General features: G+C 41.6%; 1 protein-coding gene across 1 annotated transcript in view; it reads left to right on the forward strand.

Moving 5' to 3' along the window:
- Positions 1-201: 201 nt before the first annotated feature.
- LOC148021859 (endo-1,3;1,4-beta-D-glucanase-like) overlaps positions 202-23,903 on the forward strand; it is a 171,665-nt gene continuing 147,963 nt past the window's right edge. The window contains exon 1 of the mRNA XM_087697384.1: positions 202-462. Coding sequence (XP_087553510.1) covers positions 315-462 — 148 coding nt within the window. The 5' untranslated portion in view covers positions 202-314. The remainder of the gene's footprint in view (positions 463-23,903) is intronic.

Genomic DNA, 23,903 nt, shown 5'->3' on the forward strand with positions numbered 1-23,903 from the left:
AGGGTCATATGCCACACACCGATAATGATTAAACTATTCTAAAGCCCTGTAGGTAAAGCAATCCTTTGTTTTGATAATAGGTAGGTCCCCAGGGTTTTAGAAAAGGTTCCATATGGAGCTCACTTTTCCTTGGGATACCGTCACACCATAGGTGTGAGTAAGAGTTTGTCATAAATATTAAGGACACGGTCACACCAACAATTGATTTTGCAACAGGTGGTAAAGGCGTCACTCTCAGACAAAGAGTCGACCTTAATTTCTCGTAAAGAGGGAATACTTCAGAAAACTTCTAGTCTGTGTTCCTGTTGCTTGCTATGGCGGGTGAACAGTGTTGCGTCCCTGCACCGTCCTCTCAGCACGATGCATGTGTGGGCAAAGAGGAGACTATCGGTCCTTTCCTCTCCTACACAGCATCTCCGCCATCGCCCAAGGCGGCCGTCATCCTCGTCTCTGATGTGTTTGGTAAGCGAGAGAGAGAGAGAGAGAGAGAGAGAGAGAGAGAGCGCGAGAGCGAGCTATGCCGTTCTTAAGGATCCTAATTTTCTCCAAGCTCACATGATTAGGCTTTAGGAATTTCCAAGTAAGCTCTCTTAGTTTCAAGCAAATATACACTATTGTTGTGAAAGACAAGCATCACGCATGACAGCAATCATACGAGGATTGTTGCAGCTACGCAACAAAGTATATGCGGATTGATCTGAAACGGCTAAACAACGATCAATGCATGATGTGGATGGTCCACTAAGCCCAAACTCTCATCCAATTGAAGAACACCGAATGTTTAGGCAAGTCAAGCCAAGTGGCTTGAAGAATTTCCCAACTCTCTTTGTAGAAATCCTGCCACCCAATTGTTGCCAAAGTCCATTAAAATAAATCTATAGTGAACGTGCTTTGCGAAGGAAGACGGGGAATGGTCTCAACAGCATGCGAGCATCCCAAACATTGGGGAACTCAATGCAATGTCTTCCCAATATTTATCCACATACCAAAGTACATTCTATGCTTATCTATCCAAGATGGTGTGATAAATACGCTTGTAAATCTTTGTGGTGGTTATTTTAAATTGGGAGAGAGCACAAGATTAAAGTGTCACCCTTGATGGTCCAATCCATAAGTCTATTAACTTTATTCAAGAGTGACACAAGCTAAATAGGCTCCAATAAATTCCTTCGAATTAAAATGGCTCCAATAAATTCCTTTGAATGGGCAAATGATCTTGGAGGACAGTTGGTTTTCATTGCACATCTAAGACGAAGAGAAGAGAACCCAAAGGTGGAAGAGATCGTCAAATCTTACATTATAGTAGTTAGAGATTCATATAAGGTATAGTTTTAGAAGCCCAAACTCAAACTTGCACTCTTTACTTCGAATCCTTGAAGTTGCTGTAGTGTTTGATTTGGGATTTCTACACTAGCTATAAACCACCTAGAATGGTTTTCAACTATGATCAAGCCACAAATACTCTAGTTTGTCTCAATCTATGAGCGCTCTTGCTTATTGTATGACTCTTTATTGCTCCACAGCTTGGCATGATCTCACATGGTGAATATGCGTTTGTTGATCTCATGATTCTCTAGGTATTGCTCTTTGTGTTAATTAGACATGGGGCAACGTGTAGCTCGACCACACTAATGTTTTATGAAAGTACGTATGTTTTTTAATGGAACCCTTGCCACATTATCAAAATAAAGAGTTGAAAAGATGATTCATAGCCTTAAATTATTGTCTGTGTGATTGCCTTGCATGTGATCATTCTTAGCTTGTAGAAATTACATGGTGCAGCGAGCAAGGAGTAGAGAACACATAGTCAATACAAGAAGAAAATAAACTACCTTAATTTCAAATGAATTAATATAAAGATGTCTCTATTCACTTGTGTGCTTCCACTGTGAAGATTCGATGGTGATCTAGACTTGAACTTTGGTATCTAAGGATCAGGGTAGGGGTAATGAACTGGAGAGTGTGTCGTAACGGATTCCGAATCGCAGCAAGGCAGTCTCCAGATATCGAACACCAGCAAACGTAGTAGTGAGAAGTTTGATTTGATGCAGATGGTAGTGAGGAGAGAGAAAGACTAAAAACCCAGGCAAGATAGTTTGCAGGAGAGAGAAAGACTAAAAACGTAGGTTGTAGGAGGGAGAAAGATTAAAAAGGCAGGCTATAGTAGAGAGAAAACTGCCAAACGCAGCCTGGACAGCTTGGTGATAGCTTGCAGAAGCTGGGCGACAGCTGAAGGAGAGAGAAAACTGCCAAATGTTGGCTGCAGATGACGTGGCAGAGGCAGTACGGTAGTAGGTTTGTGCAGGAACAACAATCGCCTGGCTAGAATCAGCTCCAAACTGTGTGAAGAGGGCTGGAAATCAGGTGCCAATTGATGGAGACAGCAATGAATAGCTTCGGCTAAGATGTTCTCAGCCAACAGGGTGTGGGCAGCAAGTTGAAATACCTAAAAACTACAAAAAACGAGATTCTAGACTGAATGGAGGACAACATACGTATTTATAGAAATTTTGGGCCCTCCCAAGTGGGCTTGTGCTTATGGGACACAAAAACTCTCTAGGATTGCGTTTCTTTTAAATTAACTAGGTTTCTTAATTAATTAAGCAAGTTTTGGGGCTGTTTAAGTAAAGCTAATGCATTTTTAGCTTAACAGGTATTTAGCATAAGATTAGGGCGCTCCTGTTGGAGCGCGCGGGTAGCGGAAGCGTGAAGATTTGAAGCAGAGGAAGTGAACAGGTGAGTGAGAGTGAGAGTAAGAGTGACGAACAGATTTGGGTGTACCAACAATGTGTTGGTACACAAAGAATAAAATGTATTTATACTTAGGGCCCGTAAGGGTGCATTCACATGTACAAGATAACAATACACGTGTAAAATACACGGAGGTGAATAAAGGACCTTTACATCCCAACAACCTTCCACTTAAAGGTCCGGAGTGAACCTTTAACCAACTCCCACTAGTCGTATGCAATGCTCATGCTGAGTCTTGCCTAGACTTTTAGTGAGAACATCTGCAGGGTTGTCCTGTGTTTTGATCTTGGTCAATGTGATTAGACCATCCTCCAGAATCTGTCTGATAAAGTGATATCGCACATCAATATGCTTTGTGCGTGAATGATACATGGCATTTTTAGCTAGATACACACCACTCTGGCTATCACATCCCAACACTGGAGTACTCATAGACATGCCGAGATCCTCTGCGAGTCTGCTCAACCATATAGCTTCCTTAGAAGCTTCAGTAGCTGATATGTATTCAGCTTCAGTAGTACTCAGTGCTACGATGTTCTGCAACCTGGAGCACCAAGAGACGGCCCCTCCAGCAACTCGCTAGTGGACCTGCGAGTGTCTAAGTCACCTGCCATGTTTGCATCACAATAATTCCGCAAATTAAGTGCTCCCTGCCCATAGCAAATACACTTTCTTTGTGTACCCTTCAGGTATCTAAGAATACTCTTGACAGCTGTCACAGCTCTATAGAAACAGAATTTGTATCATTTTTCATTAATTTGTCTATATAACGATTTATTAAATTTATTTCCTTTGCACTAATTAGATATAAAGAAAAGTGCATTGGAGCTGGCCACTGATGAGTGGTCACAGGTTATGGTGGACCCACACGGTGGGTTAGAGAAAAGATAGTTCACACTTCCACCTATATGGTCCGATTGGGCGCCTGTGATTAAAACCCACGCATATCAGGGTTAGACTCGCACAGAGAAAGGATTGATGCCTTGAAGTGTGGGCTAGATCCACCGGAACAGACAATTACAATCAACAAGATGGCATGATCATGAAATGCTTGTATAATGTGTATGTGTGGGCTGAAAGCTTGAAATGCATATTTCTTTGCATAGGAAAGTCACATGAAGATTCGGATACCATTTTTGCGATGTATACGGAAAAAGCTTTCATATGACACCCATATTGGGGGGGGGGGGTCCCTAAATTTTAGGAGGTCCCTAAATTTTAGGAGCCTCGAATTAGCCTAAAAATGCTAGTCCTAAAAAATAGGGATGTCATTCTAAAAATAGTAAGTTCTGTACTCTGATTGTGCTTACTAAATTTGGTTGTTTCTATTCTTGACAGTATTCAACCCAAAAAGGAAGGCCATAGAGAAGAGACGAGTGTCAAGACACTTGTCACACAAGTTTCCAAGTGTCCCACCACTTGTCACATCTCATGACATGTGGCTGGACACTTGTCTTGTGCTACTCCACTTTCCCCTTTTGTACTAGCTCTTCCCTCTCCTATAAATAAGAGCTCGTTTTTCTTCATTCAGCATCATTTTTCTTTGTTGTAAACTCATGTACAGCACCCACAGATAGCCAGAAACTAGCCCTATCCATCCCCATCATCATCCCCCACTTCTCCATTATCAAATTCCTCCATATTCCCTCTTCTATCACTGCTGTTTTACAGGACAACAAGCTTGTAAATTCATTACAGCACCTCCTTTTCAAGCTATTTCTTCCATTTTAGCAACAAGAAGCAAGCCCTATCCATGTACTACTGTTCAACGATGGAGAAGGCTGATTTCCCCTTTTTTCTTCTCTCATACTGTAAAGAAATTAGTTCTTATCATTGCATAATAGATAATGCATGTGTGTTTGTACATCTTTGCATGATCTTGTGAGAGTGAGAATTACTTCTTCTCACTCTCAGGTTGATTGTAACTGAGCTCTTCCCTAAGGGACTTGGGTTGAGCAGAAATACATTCCTTCGGGGGGGGTTGCCCATCTTCAACCCTCAATCTTGTCTCCATTACTTTTACATTTTCATGGCTGTAATTTTGTGAGTAATTTTCATTTTCAGCTTTAAGTGTTCATTCTCTTTTACATTAAATCTCGAAAACAAGCAAATATTATAATTGTTAAGCATACTATGTTATTCGGGGCGTTTACAGTGGTATCAGAGCTTTGGCTCGGTCCTCACCCCAACACTGGTAGTGCTTACGATTATAAGTTTGTTTGTTTTCAGCCCTTGCATTGAGTGCTTGAGCATTTTTTTTTTCTTAAGAGTCTCAATGGATCAGTCGAGTGCTATCCTTCAAGCCATTCAAAGTCTTAGAGAGGAGAATCAGCAAATCCGTGACCAACTTCTCAAACTAGAAAAAGTTGAGAATCCCAAAGAATTCAAGGAAAGAAGGTTCAAGGAGACAAAGCCATACCAATGAAAGGAGCCAATCAAGAAGTCCAACTACTTCTAAGAGGCAGTCCCATTCTACTTCAAGACAAAGAAAGAGATCGCGTCGAAGCTCATCCTCTTCTTCAAAGTCATTTAGCGCCTACTCTAATGGACCCTCTTCTAGTAACGAAGAGTCACACCCTTCTCGTGGAAGACCACATCATCGTCAAAGGCGTCGACATTCTTCACCCTCGTCTCCATCTTCATCCCCATCAAGTACTTTATCATCTTCAACCTCAAGATTCGGGCATGGACGAAGGCATAAGAAGAAGAAGAAGACTAAGTCACTATCTCAACTTGAAAAGAAGATCAAGTTCAGTATGTATGATGGTTTTTGAAATCTTGATATTCTTTTGAAGTTTATTCGTCAATTTCAAATTTTGTATGGTCGTGACAAGTATAAAGAAAAAGAAAAGATTAAGTTTGCAGCTTTACATTTAATCGACTTAGCCTATATTTGGTGGACGGGGTTGGAATATGATCATGCTGCCCCAAAATCATGGCGGTCCTTTGTTCGCATGATACAAAGCCAAATTCTTCCTGTTCATTTCAAAAGAGATGTAAAAATGGAATGGGATCGGCTTTGGCAAAGGAAAAATGAGTCACTTGGTGACTATACCAAGAGATTTTGGGAGCTACTTTTGAAGGTCCAACATTTCAAGAAGATCAACAGTTCGGAAAAGCTTAGGAAGTTTCAAGGAGGTTTACATTTTAAACTTCGTATTGCTCTTAATCATTATCATTGTTCTAGTCTCAGGGAACTCATTGATCATGCTGAGACATGGGAAATGGAGCACAATGGCAACAAATCATTCCAAAAGAATGATAAGAAGAGAGTAGCTGATGATGAGGAGTATTCAGCCCCAAATGAAGGACAAAAACAGCGGCAAAAGCAACCATCAAATCAAAAGAGATGAAGCCCTATGCACCTCCTAATGCTCCTCAATTTCGCTCCAATCTATACCCACAAGCAAAGCAACTTTCCGAAGAAGAAAAGCAACGCTTCGTGAAAGAAGGGAAGTGCTTTAAATGTGGACAAACAGGCCACATAGCGAAGCAATGCCCAAACAAGGGACAAAACAAGGTTTCTGACAACAAGCCTAAGTCGCCAGTGAAAATCAATGCTATCAGTGATGTAGTTGCAAACACAATTCACACTCCAGAGACGCGCAAATTATTAAAAGCTTGGAGACAGTTGCAAGGTAAGCAAGCACTATTCTTGATAGATCTTGGGGCGAATGAAAATATCATTTCCTTGCAATTAGCTAAAGAGCTTGGATTAAAGAATGAAGAGATAGACACTCCGGCAGAAGTTCGCCAAGCTTTAAATGCTGATGAAGGTGACACAGTGAAGATTGTGATACCCTACATTGGCAAGCTCAAGTTTCAAATTCAAGGCTACATTGACGAAGATACCTTCTGTATCGGAGACCTTGATGGTTGCGATGTGATTCTTGGCATGCCCTGGAATCATAGAGTAGATTCAACCATCTTCTCTCACAAAAAGAAGGTAGAACTCACCAACAAAGGCAAGAAGTACGAGATCCAAGCTGGAGTTTCTGGAGACACCATACCTATGGTAAGCCATATGCAAGTCTCTAGAGCAATTAAGGATTGTGTTCAATGTTGTCTGCTTTATGTCACTGATGTAAAAGATAATATGAATGCTGAAACCAAGAGCGACTTCAGCTTTTGGAAAAGTATAAAGATCGTTTTTCGGAAGATCTTCCTTATCAGCTTCCCCCAGAAAGGCCAGAAGACCATCATATTGATATTATCCCGGGCAGTTCTCCTCCTAATATAGCACCATACCGTGTGAGCCGTCCTCAACAAGAAGAAATCATAAAGCAAGTCAAAGACCTACTCAACCGTGGGTAATTAGGCCAAGTAGCTCACCATTTTGTTCACCGGTTCTTCTTGTTCAAAAGAAAGATGGCACATTCAGGATGTGCATTGATTATCGAGTCCTCAACAAACTCATTGTGAAGAATCGGTTTCCTATTCCCAGAATTGACGACATTTTAGATCGTCTAGGAGGCTTAAAGGTTTTCAGCCGCATTGATCTAAAGAGTGGTTATCATCAAATTAGGGTAATACCACAAGATGTACACAAAACTGCTTTTCGCACTTCATACGGTCTTTATGAATTCTTAGTGGTTCCTTTCGGATTAACCAATGCACCAGTCACCTTTAATCGAATGATGGAGCGCATCTTTAGAGAGCATCGATAATATGTTGGTACTTTCTTTGATGATATTCTTGTCTTTAGCAAGAATGAAGAGGAGCATCATCAACACTTGAAAATTGTTCTACAATTACTTCAACAAAATCAACTCTTGGTAAATGGTAAGAGTGAATTTTTCATGCATAAAATAAATTACCTTGGGCATGTCATCTCTTCTGAAGGGATTCAGATGGATCCTGAAAAGATCAGGATAATCCAAGAATGGCCTCATCTTCATGATGTACATGAGGTGCGATCATTTCTTGGCTTATGCTCTTATTACCGCCGCTTCATCAAGCATTTTGCACATATGGCTTCTCCACTTCATGACCTTACAAAGAAGAAGATCTCTTTCCAATGGAAGGAAAAAGAGAAGGCAGTCTTCACAAGGCTGAAAACAGCTCTTACTTCCGGACCTGTTCTTATCATTCCAGATCTGGTAAAACCATTTGTGGTGGAAGTAGATACTTGTGGTGATTGTATTGGTGCAGTGCTAAATCAAGAAGGCCATGCCGTAGCCTTTGAAAGTCGCTGTCTAAATGATGTGGAGAAAAGATATGACATTTATGAAAAGGAGCTCTTAACAGTGGTTCATGCTTTAAAGATATGGAAACATTATCTTTTAGGCAATGAATTCCTTATTAAAATTGATCATCAAAGCTTGAAGTATTTCAAGACTCAAAAGCATTTGTAGGAGAAACATGTAAGATGGGAAAATTTCTTGTCTATGTTTCATTTTCAAATTATGTACACTCCAGGGAAACAAAATGTAGTTGCTGATGCACTTTCTAGAGTGCCTCGCATTGCAACTATTACAGTGGCTCATCATGAAGATTTTCAAACGATGAAGATACTGATTTTGCAGCAATTTGGTCAAATTTACAGCAAGGAGGTTCTCATCTAGATTATTCCATCAAAGACGGTTACCTTCTCATGAACAATCGCCTTTGTGTTACTCTTCCTGTTCGACAAAAGGTGCTTAAAGAAAGCCATGAACCCCCTGATGCAAGACATAGAGGGAGGGCAGCCACTCTAAGTGCAATTGAGCGCTACTTTATTGGCCAACATTACGAAGAGATACACATAACTTCATTGAGGCTTGCCTGGAATGCCAAAAATCCAAATATGATAGGCAGAAGATTCCAGGATTGTTGCAACCTCTTCCAGTGCCCAAAGATCCATGGGAATCTATCACAATGGATTTCATCTTAGGTATTCAAAGAACACCTCAAGGTCATGATATGATTTGGGTCATAATTGATAGATTCAGCAAACAATCACATTTTATTCCATGTCATAAAACATTGAAATCCGCACAAACTGCAAGACTTTTCATTCAACATATCTTCAGATTACATGGTATGCCTTCTGAGATCATTTCAGATAGAGACTCCAAATTCACAAGTAACTTTTGGCGTGCTTTATTTGAGAATTTGGGAACCACTTTAAAGTTCTCCTCAGCTTTTCATCCTCAAACTAACAGCCAAACAAAGGTGATGAATCTCACTCTTTTGGATATGTTGAAAGCTTATGTTAGTGAACATAAGTCACAATGGGAGAAATATCTTCCATTATTAGAGTTTGCTTACAACAATATAGTGCACTCATCCACAGGGAAAGCTCCAAATGAAATAGTACAGGGTAAAGTGATTCCTCCTCCAATTATTCGCACTAAAGATAAGATTTTTGTTGCTGATGAGTTTGCTTCAGATTTAAAAACTGCAATGGATCAAGTTCGAGCCACTATCAAAGTTGCCCAAGAGCGACAAAAGAAGCAAGCAGATAAACGAAGAAGACCTTTGGCTTTTGAAAAAGGTCAATATGTCTTGCTAAAGTTTGATAAAAGCAGGCTCAAAAAAGGTTTTGGTTAAAATTCATCTTTTCCAAAGCTCTCCAGTAGATACTTTGGACCCTTCAAAGTGATTGAGAAAATAAATGAAGTTTCTTATCGACTTGAGCTTCCTACTCATTGGAAAATACACAATGCTTTTCATGTAAGTTTGCTAAAACCTTACATAGGACCAGAACCAAAGGAACCCATTACTGAAGATCCCCCAGAAGTTGAAGAAACAGAGCAACTCTTGGAACCTGAAAAGATTTTGTTTCTCAAGGATCGAACCACGAGAAGTGGCCTTGTGACACGAAAATTCTTACTAAAATTCAAGAATCTACCCACAATAGATGCACAGTGGGTAGGTGAAAAATTCATGAAGGATTACCCAAATATTCTACAGCAATATCAAGAAGCTTTTCAGCTGAGGATAGCTGAATAAAAGCCAGAGGGCTGTCACAACTCTATAGAAACAGAATTTGTATCCTTTTTCATTAATTTGTCTATATAATGATTTATTAAATTTATTTACTTTGCACTAATTAGATATAAAGAAAAGTGCATCGGAGCTGGCCACTGATGAGTGGTCATAGGTTATGGTGGACCCACGCAGTGGGTTAGAGAAAAGATAGTTCACACTTCCACCTATACGGCCCGATTGGGCGCCTGTGACTAAAACTCACGCATATCAACGTTAGACTGGCACACAGAAAGGATTGATGCCTTGAAGTGTGGGCTAGATCCACCAGAACATACAGTTACAATCAACAAGATGGCATGATCATGAAATGCTTGTATAATGTGCATGTGTGGGCTGAAAGCTTGAAACGCACATTTCTTTGCATAGGAAAGTCACATGAAGATTCGGATACCATTTTTGCGATGTATATGGAAAAAGCTTTCATATGACATCCATATTGGGGGGGGGTCCCTAAATTTTAGGAGATCCCTAAATTTTAGGAGGTCCCTAAATTTTAGGAGCCTCGAATTAGCCTAAAAATGCTAGTTCTAAAAAATAGGGATGTCATTCTAAAAATAGTAAGTTCTGTACTCTGATTGTGCTTACTAAATTTGGTTGTTTCTATTCTTGACAGTATTCAACCCATAAAGGAAGGCCATAGAGAAGAGACAAGTGTCAAGACACTTGTCACACAAGTTTCCAAGTGTCCCACCACTTGTTACATCTCATGACATGTGGCTGGACACTTGTCTTGTGCTACTCCACTTTCCCCTTTTGTACTAGCTCTTCCCTCTCCTATAAATAAGAGCTCGTTTTTCTTCATTCAGCATCATTTTTCTTTGTTGTAAACTCATGTACAGCACCCACAGATAGCCAGAAACTAGCCCCATCCATCCCCATCATTATCCTCCACTTCTCTATTATCAAATTCCTCCATATTCCCTCTTTTATCACTGCTGTTTTACAGGACAGCAAGCTTGTAAATTCATTACAGCACCTCCTTTTCAAGCTATTTCTTCCATTTTAGCAACAAGAAGCAAGCCCTATCCATGTACTACTGTTCAACGATGGAGAAGGCTGATTTCCCCTTTTTTCTTCTCTCATACTGTAAAGAAATTAGTTCTTATCATTGCATAATAGATAATGCATGTGTGTTTGTATATCTTTGCATAATCTTGTGAGAGTGAGAATTACTTCTTCTCACTCTCAGGTTGATTGTAACTGAGCTCTTCCCTAAGGGACTTGGATTGAGCAGAAATACATTCCTTCGGGGGGGGGGGGGGGGGTTTGCCCATCTTCAACCCTCAATCTTGTCTCCATTACTTTTACATTTTCATGGCTGTAATTTTGTGAGTAATTTTCATTTTCAGCTTTAAGTGTTCATTCTCTTTTATATTAAATCTCGAAAACAAGCGAATATCATAATTGTTAAGCATACTACGTTGTTCGGGGCGTTTACAACAGCCTCCCAATGTGGTTTGCCAGGATTTGACATAAACCTGCTAACAACTCCCATTGCATGAGCAATGTCTGGACGAGTAGCCACCATAGCATACATAAGAGAGCCACAAGCTGATGCATAAGGGACTCCCTTCATAGCATTGGCTTCCATGTCATCTTTTGGGCTATTGGCTTTACTAAGCTTAAGGTATGGAGGTAAGGGTACTCCGAGAGACTTAGCTTCAGCCATGTTAAATCTGTCCAGTACCTTTTCAATGTACTTTTCTTGAGATAAGAACAACAATTTCTGCGTTCTATCCCTACGAATCCTCATGCCCAATATATGCTCTGCATTTCCCAAATCTTTCATGGAAAAAGCAGCAAGCTGATTTCAGCTGATCTTTGAGAGCATCCAAGCTAGTCTTTCTCTTCCCAGCTAGCAACATATCATCCACATACAAAACAAGTATGATAGGGCTGCCATCTGTATCCTTTTTCATATACAAACAATGATCTGCATGACTGCGCGTAAACCCATGAGAGAGCATAAAAGTGTCAAACTTTTTGTACCACTGTCGTGGTGCTTGTTTCAGCCCATATAAATTTACACACCAACTGCTCTTTTCCAGGAACTACAAAACCCTCGGGTTGTTTCATGTAGATCTCCTCTTCAATGTCACCATGCAGAAAAGCTGTTTTCACATCCATTTGGTACAGCTCTAAATCCAATACAGTAGTGAGAGCAAAAAGCACACGTAGTGTGGTCATCTTCACGACAGGTGAGAAGACCTCCTGGAAGTCAATCCCTTCCTTCTGTGCATACCCTTTGGCAACCAATCTTGCCTTGTACTTGGGTTTCCCATCAACTGTCTTTACTTTGTAAACCCATTTGTTTGGAAGAGGCTTTCTTCCTTTGGGCAACGACACAAGATCCCAAGTATCATTAGCATACAGAGATTTAATCTCTTCCTGCATAGCTAGCTCCCACTTATTGCTGAATTTGCATGACTTAGCCTCTTTATATGTCAGAGGCTCACCCTCATCAGTAAGCATCACATAATGCAAAGAGGGGTCATACCTATGTGGCTACCTTCTTAGGCGTGTAGACCTGCGTACCCAATGATTCACATTCTCAGGAATCGGATCTACATCTGGAGGCATGTTATTTTCAGCATTTATTGGCTGCTATAAGCCATTTTCAGCATGCTGTTCATGTTGTACAGCACCTTCATGTTCATTTCCAGCACCTGCATTTTCATAATCAGCAAGTCTATCTTGCTGTCCATGACCTCCCTGTGCTTCTATTTGTTGTCCATCATCATCTGGCTCAAAGATAACCGGCTGATCATCAGTTTCAGCCTGTGGTACAGCACCATGAGGCTCATCATTTGAAGTAATAGGTGGCTGCAAATTCTGAAATTTGACATTTTTCATGTCTTCATCAGAGGCTAAAGTACCTTTTAGCAACTTTGCCTCATTAAACACAACATTACGGCTGCGAACAATTTTCTTGGACTGAGGTAGCCACACTCTATAGCCAAACTCACCCTCATCACCATAGCCCATGAAAATGCCTTTGGTGGATTTCGGGTCAAGTTTATTCCTCAGCTCATTTCTAACATGCACAAAAGCATCACAGCCAAATATTCGTAAATGGTCATATGAGGCCGGTTTGCTAGACCAAACCTCCTCAGGAATGCCATTATTTAGGGACCTATTTGGAGAGCTGTTGCAAATGTGAACCGCGGTTTTAAGTGCCTCTCCCCAAAATTCATGAGGGAGATTAGCAGTGGACAGCATGCACCGCACTCTCACATAGAGTCCTATTGTATCTTTCAGCCACACCATTTGAAGAAGGGCTGTAAGGGGCTGTAAGCTCCCTCTTGATCCCATGCAAGTCACAAAAGGACTTAAATTCATTAGACGTGAACTCACCTCCATTATCAGTTCTCAAGCATTTCAACTTTCTACCTGTCTGAGTGGTCACGAATGCATGAAAAGTTTTAAAAACAGCAAACACTTCACTTTTCTTTTTCAACAAATAAACCCAAATCTTCCTGGAACAATCATCAATAAAAGAGGCAAAGTATGTAGCATCACCCAACGATTTCAAAGGCATGCTACATACATCAGAATGCACTAAGTCCAATACATTTGACTTACGGGAGACACCAGAGTAAAAGGAAATTTTCATTTGCTTTCCAAACTGACAGTCATTACAAAAATCAAGTTTAGAGCCTTTTCCATCAACCCTCTTCAAAGAGGTAAGAACATCACGACCTTTCTGGCTCATATGGCCTAATCTCTTATGCCATAACTCCAAATGACAGCCAATTTCAGCAACTGCAAGAAACTTGCCATTCAAAGCTTTACAGTGCAGACAATACAGAGTGTCCTTCTTGGTTCCTTTAGCAATCAGCATGGAACTCCTTTTTAATTTCCATAAACCACCACCAAACAGTGTGGTGTAACCATGCAAGTCAAGCTGTCCAATAGATAGTAAACTCTTCTTGATGCTAGGCACATATTTGACATCTTTCAACACAAGTTCTTGCCCATTATCCAAAGATAAGTGTATGGTGCCAATCCCATCAATGCTGCAAGCATGATTATTTCCAAGGTAAACCTTGCCATAACAGCTTGCATCAAAAGTAGCAAAACACTCCAAGCATGGAGTCACATGGAAAGAGGCACGTGAGTCTACAATCCAAGTCTGAGTGACACAATCATCAACTGACAAAAGTGCATCAATCACATCAGCCTTGGTGATCTGCATATCTTGCATGTGACATACAAGGGCATCATAATCCACTGCACATAATACATCAGCCTCTGCATCTGAGAGCTCCTCTATGACAATACTGGAGGCCACATTGGCCTTTTCTTTGCCTTTACCTGCCTCAGATGCATCTGTCTTTTCCTCTTTCTTCTTTCTCTCTTGTTCCTTCTTGTAATACCTGCAATCAGGCTTCTTGTGGCCCTTCCGACCACACTGATAGCATGTAAGATCACTCTTTTCTTTTCCTTTGCTCTTGCTCCTGCTTCTCTATCCAGCATTTGCATATCAGTGTATGATGACATTTGGTTTTTCTATGTATGATGACATTTGCATTTTTCTATGTATGATGACATTGCCTGACACTTCTATGTATGATACATTTCCACTAACATTGTGGTGTAGGATCCTATAAAGACTGCAACATGGAGTGATTGTAAGTATTATGTTTTCTGCTTGAGAAAAGTGAGCTTACATGCTAGTAAATACACTCAAGTGCTCAGCTGCAGGCTTGGACTCATCCAGCCGCATATTCACCAACTTACGCATTAAATGCACCTGATTAACAGGTGTGGTGATCTCATAGGTAGTCTTCAACTTCTCCCATATTGCATGACCAGTGTCTAAACCCTTAATGTCTGTCAAAATGTCATCAGTGACACCCATCTTTATATAAGCCACAGTCCTTTTATTGACTTTGGCCCAATCCGCCTCAGACATTTGTGCGGGTTTATCCATTTGCAAAGCATCCTCACAATCCTTTAAGAACAGTATGCCCTGCATACGATCTTTCCAAAGATCAAAGCCCTGAATCGCTTGATTTCCATCAAACTTTTAATGTCAGAACTGGAAGAAGTTGCAGCCATTTTTTCACAAGTACAAGTGTAAAAGCACTGAACTGCAAGAGCACAAGCTAAATCAGCAAATACACTGCTGTTCTTGCATAATCAGCAATAATCCTCTGCTGTTTTGACATAAACCAGCCACTGCACAGGCAAATAATGCAGAAATTTATCAAATTCTGCACAAAATCCCAAATTTCCAGGTCCAAATGTGCGCAAATGTCAGCCAAACTAACTCAGCTGAGCAAAATTGCATCAATACATGAAAAGCCCCAATTTTCCTTGGTCCAATGCCAAGAAATTTTACTCGGATGAGCAAAATTTTAACAAATTTTGAAAAATCCCCAAATTAATTGAGGTCAATGCGCACAATGTCTGCAATTTCTGACACAGATGTCATTGTCAAGCATAAACAACATCAAATCTGGGAAAAGCCCCAAATTTCCAGGTTCAAATTTGACCAAATCTGAGAATTGTGCTTGCGCGCGCGAACTTCCGTCAGTGGCAAAGAGGTTGCTTGCAGTAAACCTTAGAATTTTTTTGGAAGAAAAAACGTGTCGAACTGCAGTCGTTGACCTGTGCTGCCTGCGGCAGCCTTGCGTGAGCTGTCGCCTGCTAAAAAACGTGACGAAAACAGCATCGCGTGACCTGTCCAGCCTGCGCCTGATGCTCGTGACCTGTTCGTGACCTACGTTGACCTGTGCAGCCTGCGCCTGGCTGCTCATGACCTGTTCGACTGCCTGCCTGATCAAAAAACGACCTGTCCCTGCCTGCCAGGTAAAAAATGACCTGTCACCTGTCTATCAGGCTGTCGCTTGCACAAAACGTGACCTGCAACACTGTCGCCTGACTGTCCAGCACATACACTTGCCTAGAAACAGTGACGACCTGACTTGTATGAGTGACGACTTACTGATTTCTCGCGAGCAAAGAGCTGGTGTTGTCTCACACGGTCTTCGAGGAGCGCGAGCACCTTAATCTCAGCTCTGATACCAGTTGTTGGAGCGCGCGGGTAGCGGAAGCGTGAAGATTTACAGGAGAGGAAGTGGACAGGTGAGTGAGAGTGAGAGTAAGAGTGACGAACAGATTTGGGTGTACCAACAATGTGTTGGTACACAAAGAATAAAATGTATTTATACTTAGGGCCCGTAAGGGTGCATTCACATGTACAACATAACAATACACGGAGGTGAATAAAGGACCTTTACATCCCAACAGCTCCAAGAAAGAAGAATACATGTCTTCCAAGGGGGACTAATTGAAGAGTAGAAGCCATGATAAACAAGGTTAAGGCTGCCTCCATGGACTTGACTCTTATTTTTAAAGTCTTTTTGTTCATGTTAGATTTCTTGGGCCAATGCTTAGCCCTTGCCTAAGCTGCTTTCATTTCCCCCATTCTTGCATAATCTCCATAGACATTGGAATGACTATAAAAGAGCTTGGTACCATTGGTGTGAGAAACGTTCACATCTTAGGCACGCATCTAGCTGCTTCATTAAGATTGCAGTTGGTCCTTCACCCCCTATGAGGCTGCTCTTGTTCAACCTCCCACACTTCTATGTATGATACATTTCCACTAACATTGTGGTGTAGGATCCTATAAAGACTGCAACATGGAGTGATTGTAAGTATTATGTTTTCTGCTTGAGAAAAGTGAGGTGTTCGCTCAATTTAAAAGCTTTAAGGTTTTGGTTGAGAAGGAGACAAGGTTGTATATTAAATGCCTAAGCTTGGACGGAGGGAGATGATCTATAGGATATCATGAGATTCTTGATATTTCAAAAGATTCCAAATTGATGTGACCCCTTGATGTGACATCCATCCTCCATGGATGTCACATCAAGGGATCACATCAATTTGGAATCTTTTGAAATAAAAAAAATCTCATGGTGACCCCAGTTTTGAGAAGAGAGAGTGAGTCAAACCCCCTAAAAGACCCATTTTTGAGTTTGAATTTCTCCTAATGTTTCAAACAAGAGATATCTAAATCAAAGAACACCTTGCCCATGTAGCCAATGTAGGATAGGTATTAGACGACAATGATCCATCACCTACAAGCATATACGATATTGTCAAAAGTTTGATGCTGAGGTTTGAAGCCTCCCAATTACATCAACTCGAGTGAGAAGTTAACTTGTCTTTCGTGCAACTCATGACTCTATCCATTATATACAAGCATTTATGGATAGTTAATAAATTATTATAACTAAGGTATTCATAAACTATCAAATGAAGAGTTTTAACAAAGAGCCAAGGTCTATTAACTAATGGGACACATTTGAAGGTGGAAAAACTATACTTTCAGGTGAGTATTGAGGTACTTTAGGGTGAAGTTTGATACACAACCTCTACTGATGGGGTTGTGGTTAAACACTCAACTTTCAGCATTAAACTTGTGGAAATTCAACACACTAGACCTTGCAAGCTGATAAGTGACTCTGCTCTCTTCTCAACTAAGGGCCAAGAATACAAATCAAGAGAAGAACCCATGTATCTTAATCCTCTATCCTTATATAGTTTTCTTTCTCTCTCCTACTCGTCTCTAAAAAATAGTTTTTGATTGTTTTGCTTTTCGTAAGCTTTAAAGTCTATTGAAAACGTTTTGTTTTAGACTTTGAAAAACCCTCAAAGACTAGAGCTATCTAGCATACTTCTATCTTGGCATCGTGCTGCTTGAGCAAGGAGAAAGTGTGACCCATCTTTGAAGCAAACGGCAATGTTTGTGTCTCCATAAGGCAATGCATTTGTCCCTCCTAGTGGGGAGGTGTCTATACACTTGGAATGCTTGACAAGGGGCTCAGCATGCTCCATAAGGCAATGTATTTGTCCATTCCAACGGGGAGGCGTCTACACACTTGGAACTCAAAGATAAGAGTGATGGCCCTCAAGGCATCCTCTCTAGCTTGTAGACTAGTTGGAGATTGTTCCCCCCATTTGTAGTTTAAAGGACTCCATCTAAAGCATGAATATGGATAGAGAAGGGAAGAGAAAAACTGCAATGAAAGAAGATAACAGGAAAAGAAAATCTACACTAAGCTTTGAATGAAAGTTGAATACATGATGGAATGATCAGTTCCTACACGCAGCGTGAGGTGTCAATGAGGGCACATGACTAGGCTGATGATGAACAGCAGCATTGGAGATGGAGGGGAGTGTGTGCTGAAAATCTTCAAAGATGAATGATGACCAGTCAATTGAGGAATGGCTATATATAGCCACAAATCCAAAAAATTGGTTGATGTTGTCCAAGAATGTCGAAAAATTTGCCAACCTGCAAATAGTTAATAAAATAATATAGGCAGCTTATAAAAATGCTAATTGCTATCTGTTTGGTGTGAATAGACTCTCTATTTAGTGAAAAGGAAATGCAAAAGGATGGAAATAACCATCAATGTGTTAGTAGATATGTCAGCTCATGTGTGAGTTTGAGCTGCAGAGGCTTGGGCACAGGTGTGACGCCTATATCCACATCCCGAAGACGCAATGTGACAAGTTTGAGGTGGCTTCCCGATGTGAGGTTTTTGTTGGCTACAGCTCCTAGTCCCAAGGTTATCGTTTGTTTGATCCCATCAAGCGGGATGTCTACACGAGTCGAGATGTGCAGTTCCTAGAAGTTTCGGCCACAGAGGGGGGTGAGAAGCATTCTGTCCTTGGAGATCCAGGGGAGAGTTGGGCTCCCGAGACAATTCCTTTGGAGCTAGAGCCTCTTGATGGAGATTCTTCTTTTGATTCAAAGTCTTATCTTCCACTGGCCATCCCAGTGGAGCTTCCGCCAATGGATGTACCCGAGTCTTCAGTAGATGGAGAGCGACCGGCCTCCTCCTCATTGGGTCCATGACATGCTCCGAGATTCAGGGATCTAGGGGATCCTTGAGGAGTGGGAACTGCAGGATGGACCATGGAGGTCACGGAGGAACCAGGCACAATCTACGAAGCTTGTTTTCTCTAACTATTGTTTGATGACCTATGTTATGTAGGATCGAGAGTCCACTTCCGTGAAGGAGGCTTTGCACTCTGACCATTGGTGGAGAGCTATGGAAGCCGAGTTGGAGGCTATTGAGAGGAATGGCATTTGGTACCTTGTGCCTCGTCCCTCTTACAAGAAGGTGATTGGCATCAAGTGGGTTTTCAAGACCTAGTACCTTGGTGATGGTTCTTTGGACAAGCACAAGACTTGCCTTGTTGCTAAAGGTTTTGCTTAGCACCCAGGCATTGACTTCCATGATACTTTTGCCCCCACTGCTCGTATGGCGACTATTCGAGCTGTTCTTGCCTTGGCTGGCCATAGGCGATGGCCTGTCTATTAGTTGGATGTGAAGTCAGTCTTTCTCAATGGTGACTTGTAGGAGGAGATCTATGTAGAGCAGCCTCCTAGCTTTGGATCCTCGGATGGGAAAGTTTATAGGTTGAAGAAGGCCTTGTATGACCTCAAGCAGGCTCCGCGTGTATGGAACGAGAAGATTAACTCGTTTCTTTAGTCAAAGTTGGGATATCAGTGTTCCAAAGCCATAGTGACAAGAAACGGCAGGAACGGCCCCCCGGCACGTGGAATTGCCGTCCCGGAATGTATCCATCATGGACCGCGTTTCCAAATGATGGAACGTTCCCTGTCCTGTTTCAAACAGGGAACGCAGCAGGGAACGCGATGCAACAGGGAACGCGTTCCCTGTCTGAAACGGGACAGGGAACGCCACGTGGCAAAACTTACTTGCGCCCGGTTGCGTCCTGCTCTCGCTTGCATCCTGCTCCCGCCTGCATCCTGCCCCCAGCCACTTTCATTCTCTTCCTTCTTCTTCTTTTTTCTCTTCCTTCTCTTCCCTCTCTTCCTTCTTCTTTTTTCTCTTCTTTCTCCTCCCACCTCCAACCTCTTCCTTCTCTTCCTTCTTCTTCTTTCTCTTCTTTCCCTTTCTTCTCTTCCTTCTCTAGGTTTGGTGTTCCCGTTCCTACTTCATGAATTTTGATTTTTTAAATGCCGTTCCCGTTCCCACGTCCCCGTTCCCTAGGTTTGGCGTTCCGGTCCCCGTTTTCCGTTCTCGTTCCCCCTTTCATGTTTCTATGTCCAAAGCCGATCCGTAGCTTTATGTGCACACTTCCGAGGCTGGTTGTGTGTTGTTTGTGTTGTATATTGATGATTTGATTCTTACAGGGGACCATGCAAAGAAGGTCTAAGAGATTAAGACAGCTTTACATTAGATGTTCGAGATGACACACTTGGGGCTTCTTCATTTCTTCTTGGGTCACGAGATCTATCAGTCTTAGAGGGGGATTTCCATCTCTCAGTAGAGATACATTCAAGAGCTCTTGGTGACTTTTGAGATGGAGACTTGTCAGACCATTTCTACTCCTATGGATCCGAACTAGAAGGCCACTTCACACTCAGCTTCTCCCTTGACGGATACTTCGCGCTACTGTCAACTGATTGGCTCCTTGCTTTGGCTCCTCAACACTCGTGTTGATCTCTGTTTTGCTGTGGGTCTTTTGGCAAGGTTCATGAGTGAACCCAAACAGGTGCATTGGCAGGCTGCCTTGAGGATTCTTCAATATTTGAGGGGGGCCTCTGACTTACGGATTTCCTATCCAGCAGGTAGAGATACTTCAGATCTTGTTCTTGCAGGTTGGAGTGACTTGGATTGGGCTGGCGATGTGGACCACCGGTGGTCTACTACAGGCTATTGTTTTACCTTGTGTGCATGTGTTATCTCTTGGAGTAGCAAAAAGTAGTCCACGGTAGCCCTTTCTTCTACTGAGGTGGAGTATCGGGTGGCATCTTCCACTACATGTGAGGTTATGTGGCTTCGGAGATTGTTGGAGGAGCTTGGCTGTCCCCAGACTCGTCCTACTCTTCTGCGGTGCGACAATGAGAGTTGCATTGCCTTGGTACGGAATCCTGTATTCCATGCCCGGACGAAGCACATTGAGATCCAGTACCACTTCATTCGGGAGAAGCTTCTGGATGGGACCATTGATGTGGAGTATTGTAAGATGGAGGATAATCTTGCAGATTTGTTCATGAAGGCGCTTTCCCAGGCTCTTCTTCGGAGACACGCCAAATCCCTTAGTCTTTTGACTTGTCTAGGATCTAAGAGGGGGTGTTAGAGATGTCATTCCCTGGATAGCAGTGTTGCAGAGCAGTACGGCTAGTGCCACATCAGCAATCGCAGCGCAGGAGCCACGTTAGCAGTCGGACTAGTTGCCACATGGCAGGTGCACAGCAGCAGTCGGACAGTTTTTATACATTCGGCTGCATTAAATGCAGCCGACCTGATTCTGGCTATTTTTCGTGGTATTTTTCTGCTATTTATAGGCTATAGCAGTCCTCTAGCACTCTCTATTCACTTGCATCTGATAGAGAGAGCCTGCTGGTGACATTCAGCACGCGGGCTTATGGAGATCGAGGTCCTCAAGGTGGAGACATACGCAGATATTCTCTCTGCACCCGTGTATATTTTCTGCATTCTTATACAGTATTCTACACTGCAGGTTTTCTGCATTTCACCGTCTTCTCTCTCTCTCTCTTGTCTCTATGTTCACTCTCTCTCAGTCTTGGTCCCACGCTTCTACATCGTTGCACTTTGGCAGAAGGGTGCCCTAAAGAATTAGGGTTTTTGGCAGACCACTGAAACTCTCTCGGACCGCTCTCCTTTTTAGGGTTTTTCATTAATTAATTGTGTTTTGGGCTGTTTAAGAATGGTAATCAGCTGAAAAGTGTGTTTTAGCTCAACAGAGAGTGGGGAAGGGCTTGAAAGGGGTGGGTTACTCTTGCATATAGGTCCCCATGGAGGCTTGTTTTGGGGGATAAACCCCCACCACTGATGCATCTCCACCTCCTAATTGTGCAAAAGCAGAGGGCCTATAGGGAAAGGATATGCCTATGTTTGAAAATCGCCTTAGTGTGGTGTGTGGTTGGATAGGGGGAATGGCCAATGAAAATGTGAAAAATGGTGGGTGTGTCAGGGTGTGGTAGCAGCAAAAGAGAAGGGTGGGATTGTAAATTGAAGTGTAAATGGAATAGAAGTGAATGGAGATGTATAAATTTGTTGTGGAAATTAAAATATAGATGAGGAAGGACCAACATCAAACTGACTATGAGATGCAAAACTTGAAGGAAAACTAGGAGGAGGGTCACTTGATTTCTTCTTATACGCACCTCTTCTTGTGTTGATATACAAGTATTTGTCCTCTTTAGGACTTAGATTGTTAATAGAATTAAGGGTATCTTCTTGAGCGTAGTTTTTATCAGACACGTCTGATTGCCTAATCAGACGTATGAAAAAGGTATGAAAACAGGAGTATGAAATCTTATTTCATACTTGACATACTTTTGAGGAAAAAAACACACTGGAAAAGCCAATAAACATTACAATTTTGCCAAAAAGGCTGTTGCCTGGCAAATAACATAAAAAACACTTGACTATTTCACCTTGGAAGGTGTCATTTGCTGTCACTTGTCTTCTCCTTGCCCCAAAACATAGAAAACCTGCTTGTGGACTGTGAAACAGGTAAATTCAGCCTTCAGCCTCGATATTGACTGCCCCGGAGTTGAATGTTTTTTCTTACTGTTTTATCTCTCTCTCTCATCTTTTACATGTGCTATCTGAAATTCCAGACTGCACCTCTCTCCCTCCCTCCCCTCTTACTCTCTCTTTCTTACTTGCCTTGACTTTCAAGTCTGAGTAGCTGATTACTGTTGCAAATGTCTTGGACTGAAGTCTGAAATCTCTAAAATTTTTAGAAATTTCAGACATTAACAGTCATTTCTCTCAAATTGTTGAGAAACACTCCTTTTTCCTTTAGTATTAGCTTAAGAATCTCTGAAATCTCTGATTAGAAATGTGAAATTTTCAGAAATTTTTGACATTAACAGCCATTAGACTCTTAAATTCTTGAGAAACACTCTTTTCTTCCTGATTTTACAGCTGAAATTGACATTTCAGCAAACTAAATTAGTTGTAATGTCTTCATTTGATGGAGCCTCATCCCCATTCTTTTGCTTCAAGGCGACACAAGTGGGAAGAAAGAAAAATGGAATGGGAGTTTGTAACAACTATGAAGAAATGGAAGGGGCCAATTTACATGCAAGTGCAAGTGGTGTTAGCAAAATTGGGATTCTAGTCTTCATTCAGCTTGTTAGCTTGCTTACTCAATTTAGTATAAGATACTAGATTTGGATACATTTTTACAGTTTTTTAAAATTAAAATTAGGGCAACATATGATGCAACCCTAGGGTGTGAATCATACTCCAATCATACTTTCTTACGCGTTTGCGTATGATGTATGATTGCTGTATGAAAAAACCATGTTCTTGATTATTACCGAATTCCTACATGGAAGTAGGAACAAAAGATGTGGAAACAAAATTGTAAACTTGTGCACTCGACATTGGAGTGGGATTTGGGGGGGGGGGGGGGTGAAGAAATGCTTTAAACACAGAAAACAAAAAACCAATCATATGACAAGGCACAAACTGATAAACACAGAACACAATTAGGATTAGGTAATTCAGAGACAGTGAACACAATTAATAATAAAGTGAATGACTACTAAATATACAATGCTCACGTAGTAAACACACTATGTAGTGAATACTGAACCTGGAATTCTCGTATCTCTGGGATCAAGGCAGATGTTATGAGTTGGAGAGTGTGTTTTACTCCGAACGGATCTTGAAACGTAGCACAAGTAGCCTCCGTGTGTCGAACAATAGCAAACGTAGCCACAAAGGCTTGATCTGATGTAAACAAGTAGTGAGGAGAGAGAAATACTAAAAACGGAGGTACTTGAGGAGAGAAAATTTGGACGACAAGTGTAGGATGTAAATGTAGCAAAGATAGGAGAGTAAAAGTGAGGGTAGCAACCACACAAACAGTAAACACAGCTTGGGAAGAAGAGAGAATGTCATGTGGCAACTTTAGACTAAAAACATAGCCTCCAAAGGGTGTGTGCAACTTGGGGGATAGGTGAAAACTATAGAACGTGAGTGTAGAGAAGTTGCCAGCTATAAAAGAGTCTCTAGATACAATCGCCAGTAATGGATGAAGGAGATGGAGGCTGAAATGAGACGCCAACTGGTAGTAGATGATTGTGAGAAGCTTAACTGCGATATCCTCCTTGAACGCAGTGTGGGCAGCAGAGATACGGCTCT

Source organism: Lygodium microphyllum, chromosome 17, assembly GCF_053477565.2.
Source record: "Lygodium microphyllum isolate KBCC chromosome 17, Lygodium_microphyllum_v1.1.10, whole genome shotgun sequence".
In the NCBI taxonomy this organism is placed as follows: Eukaryota; Viridiplantae; Streptophyta; class Polypodiopsida; order Schizaeales; family Lygodiaceae; genus Lygodium; species Lygodium microphyllum.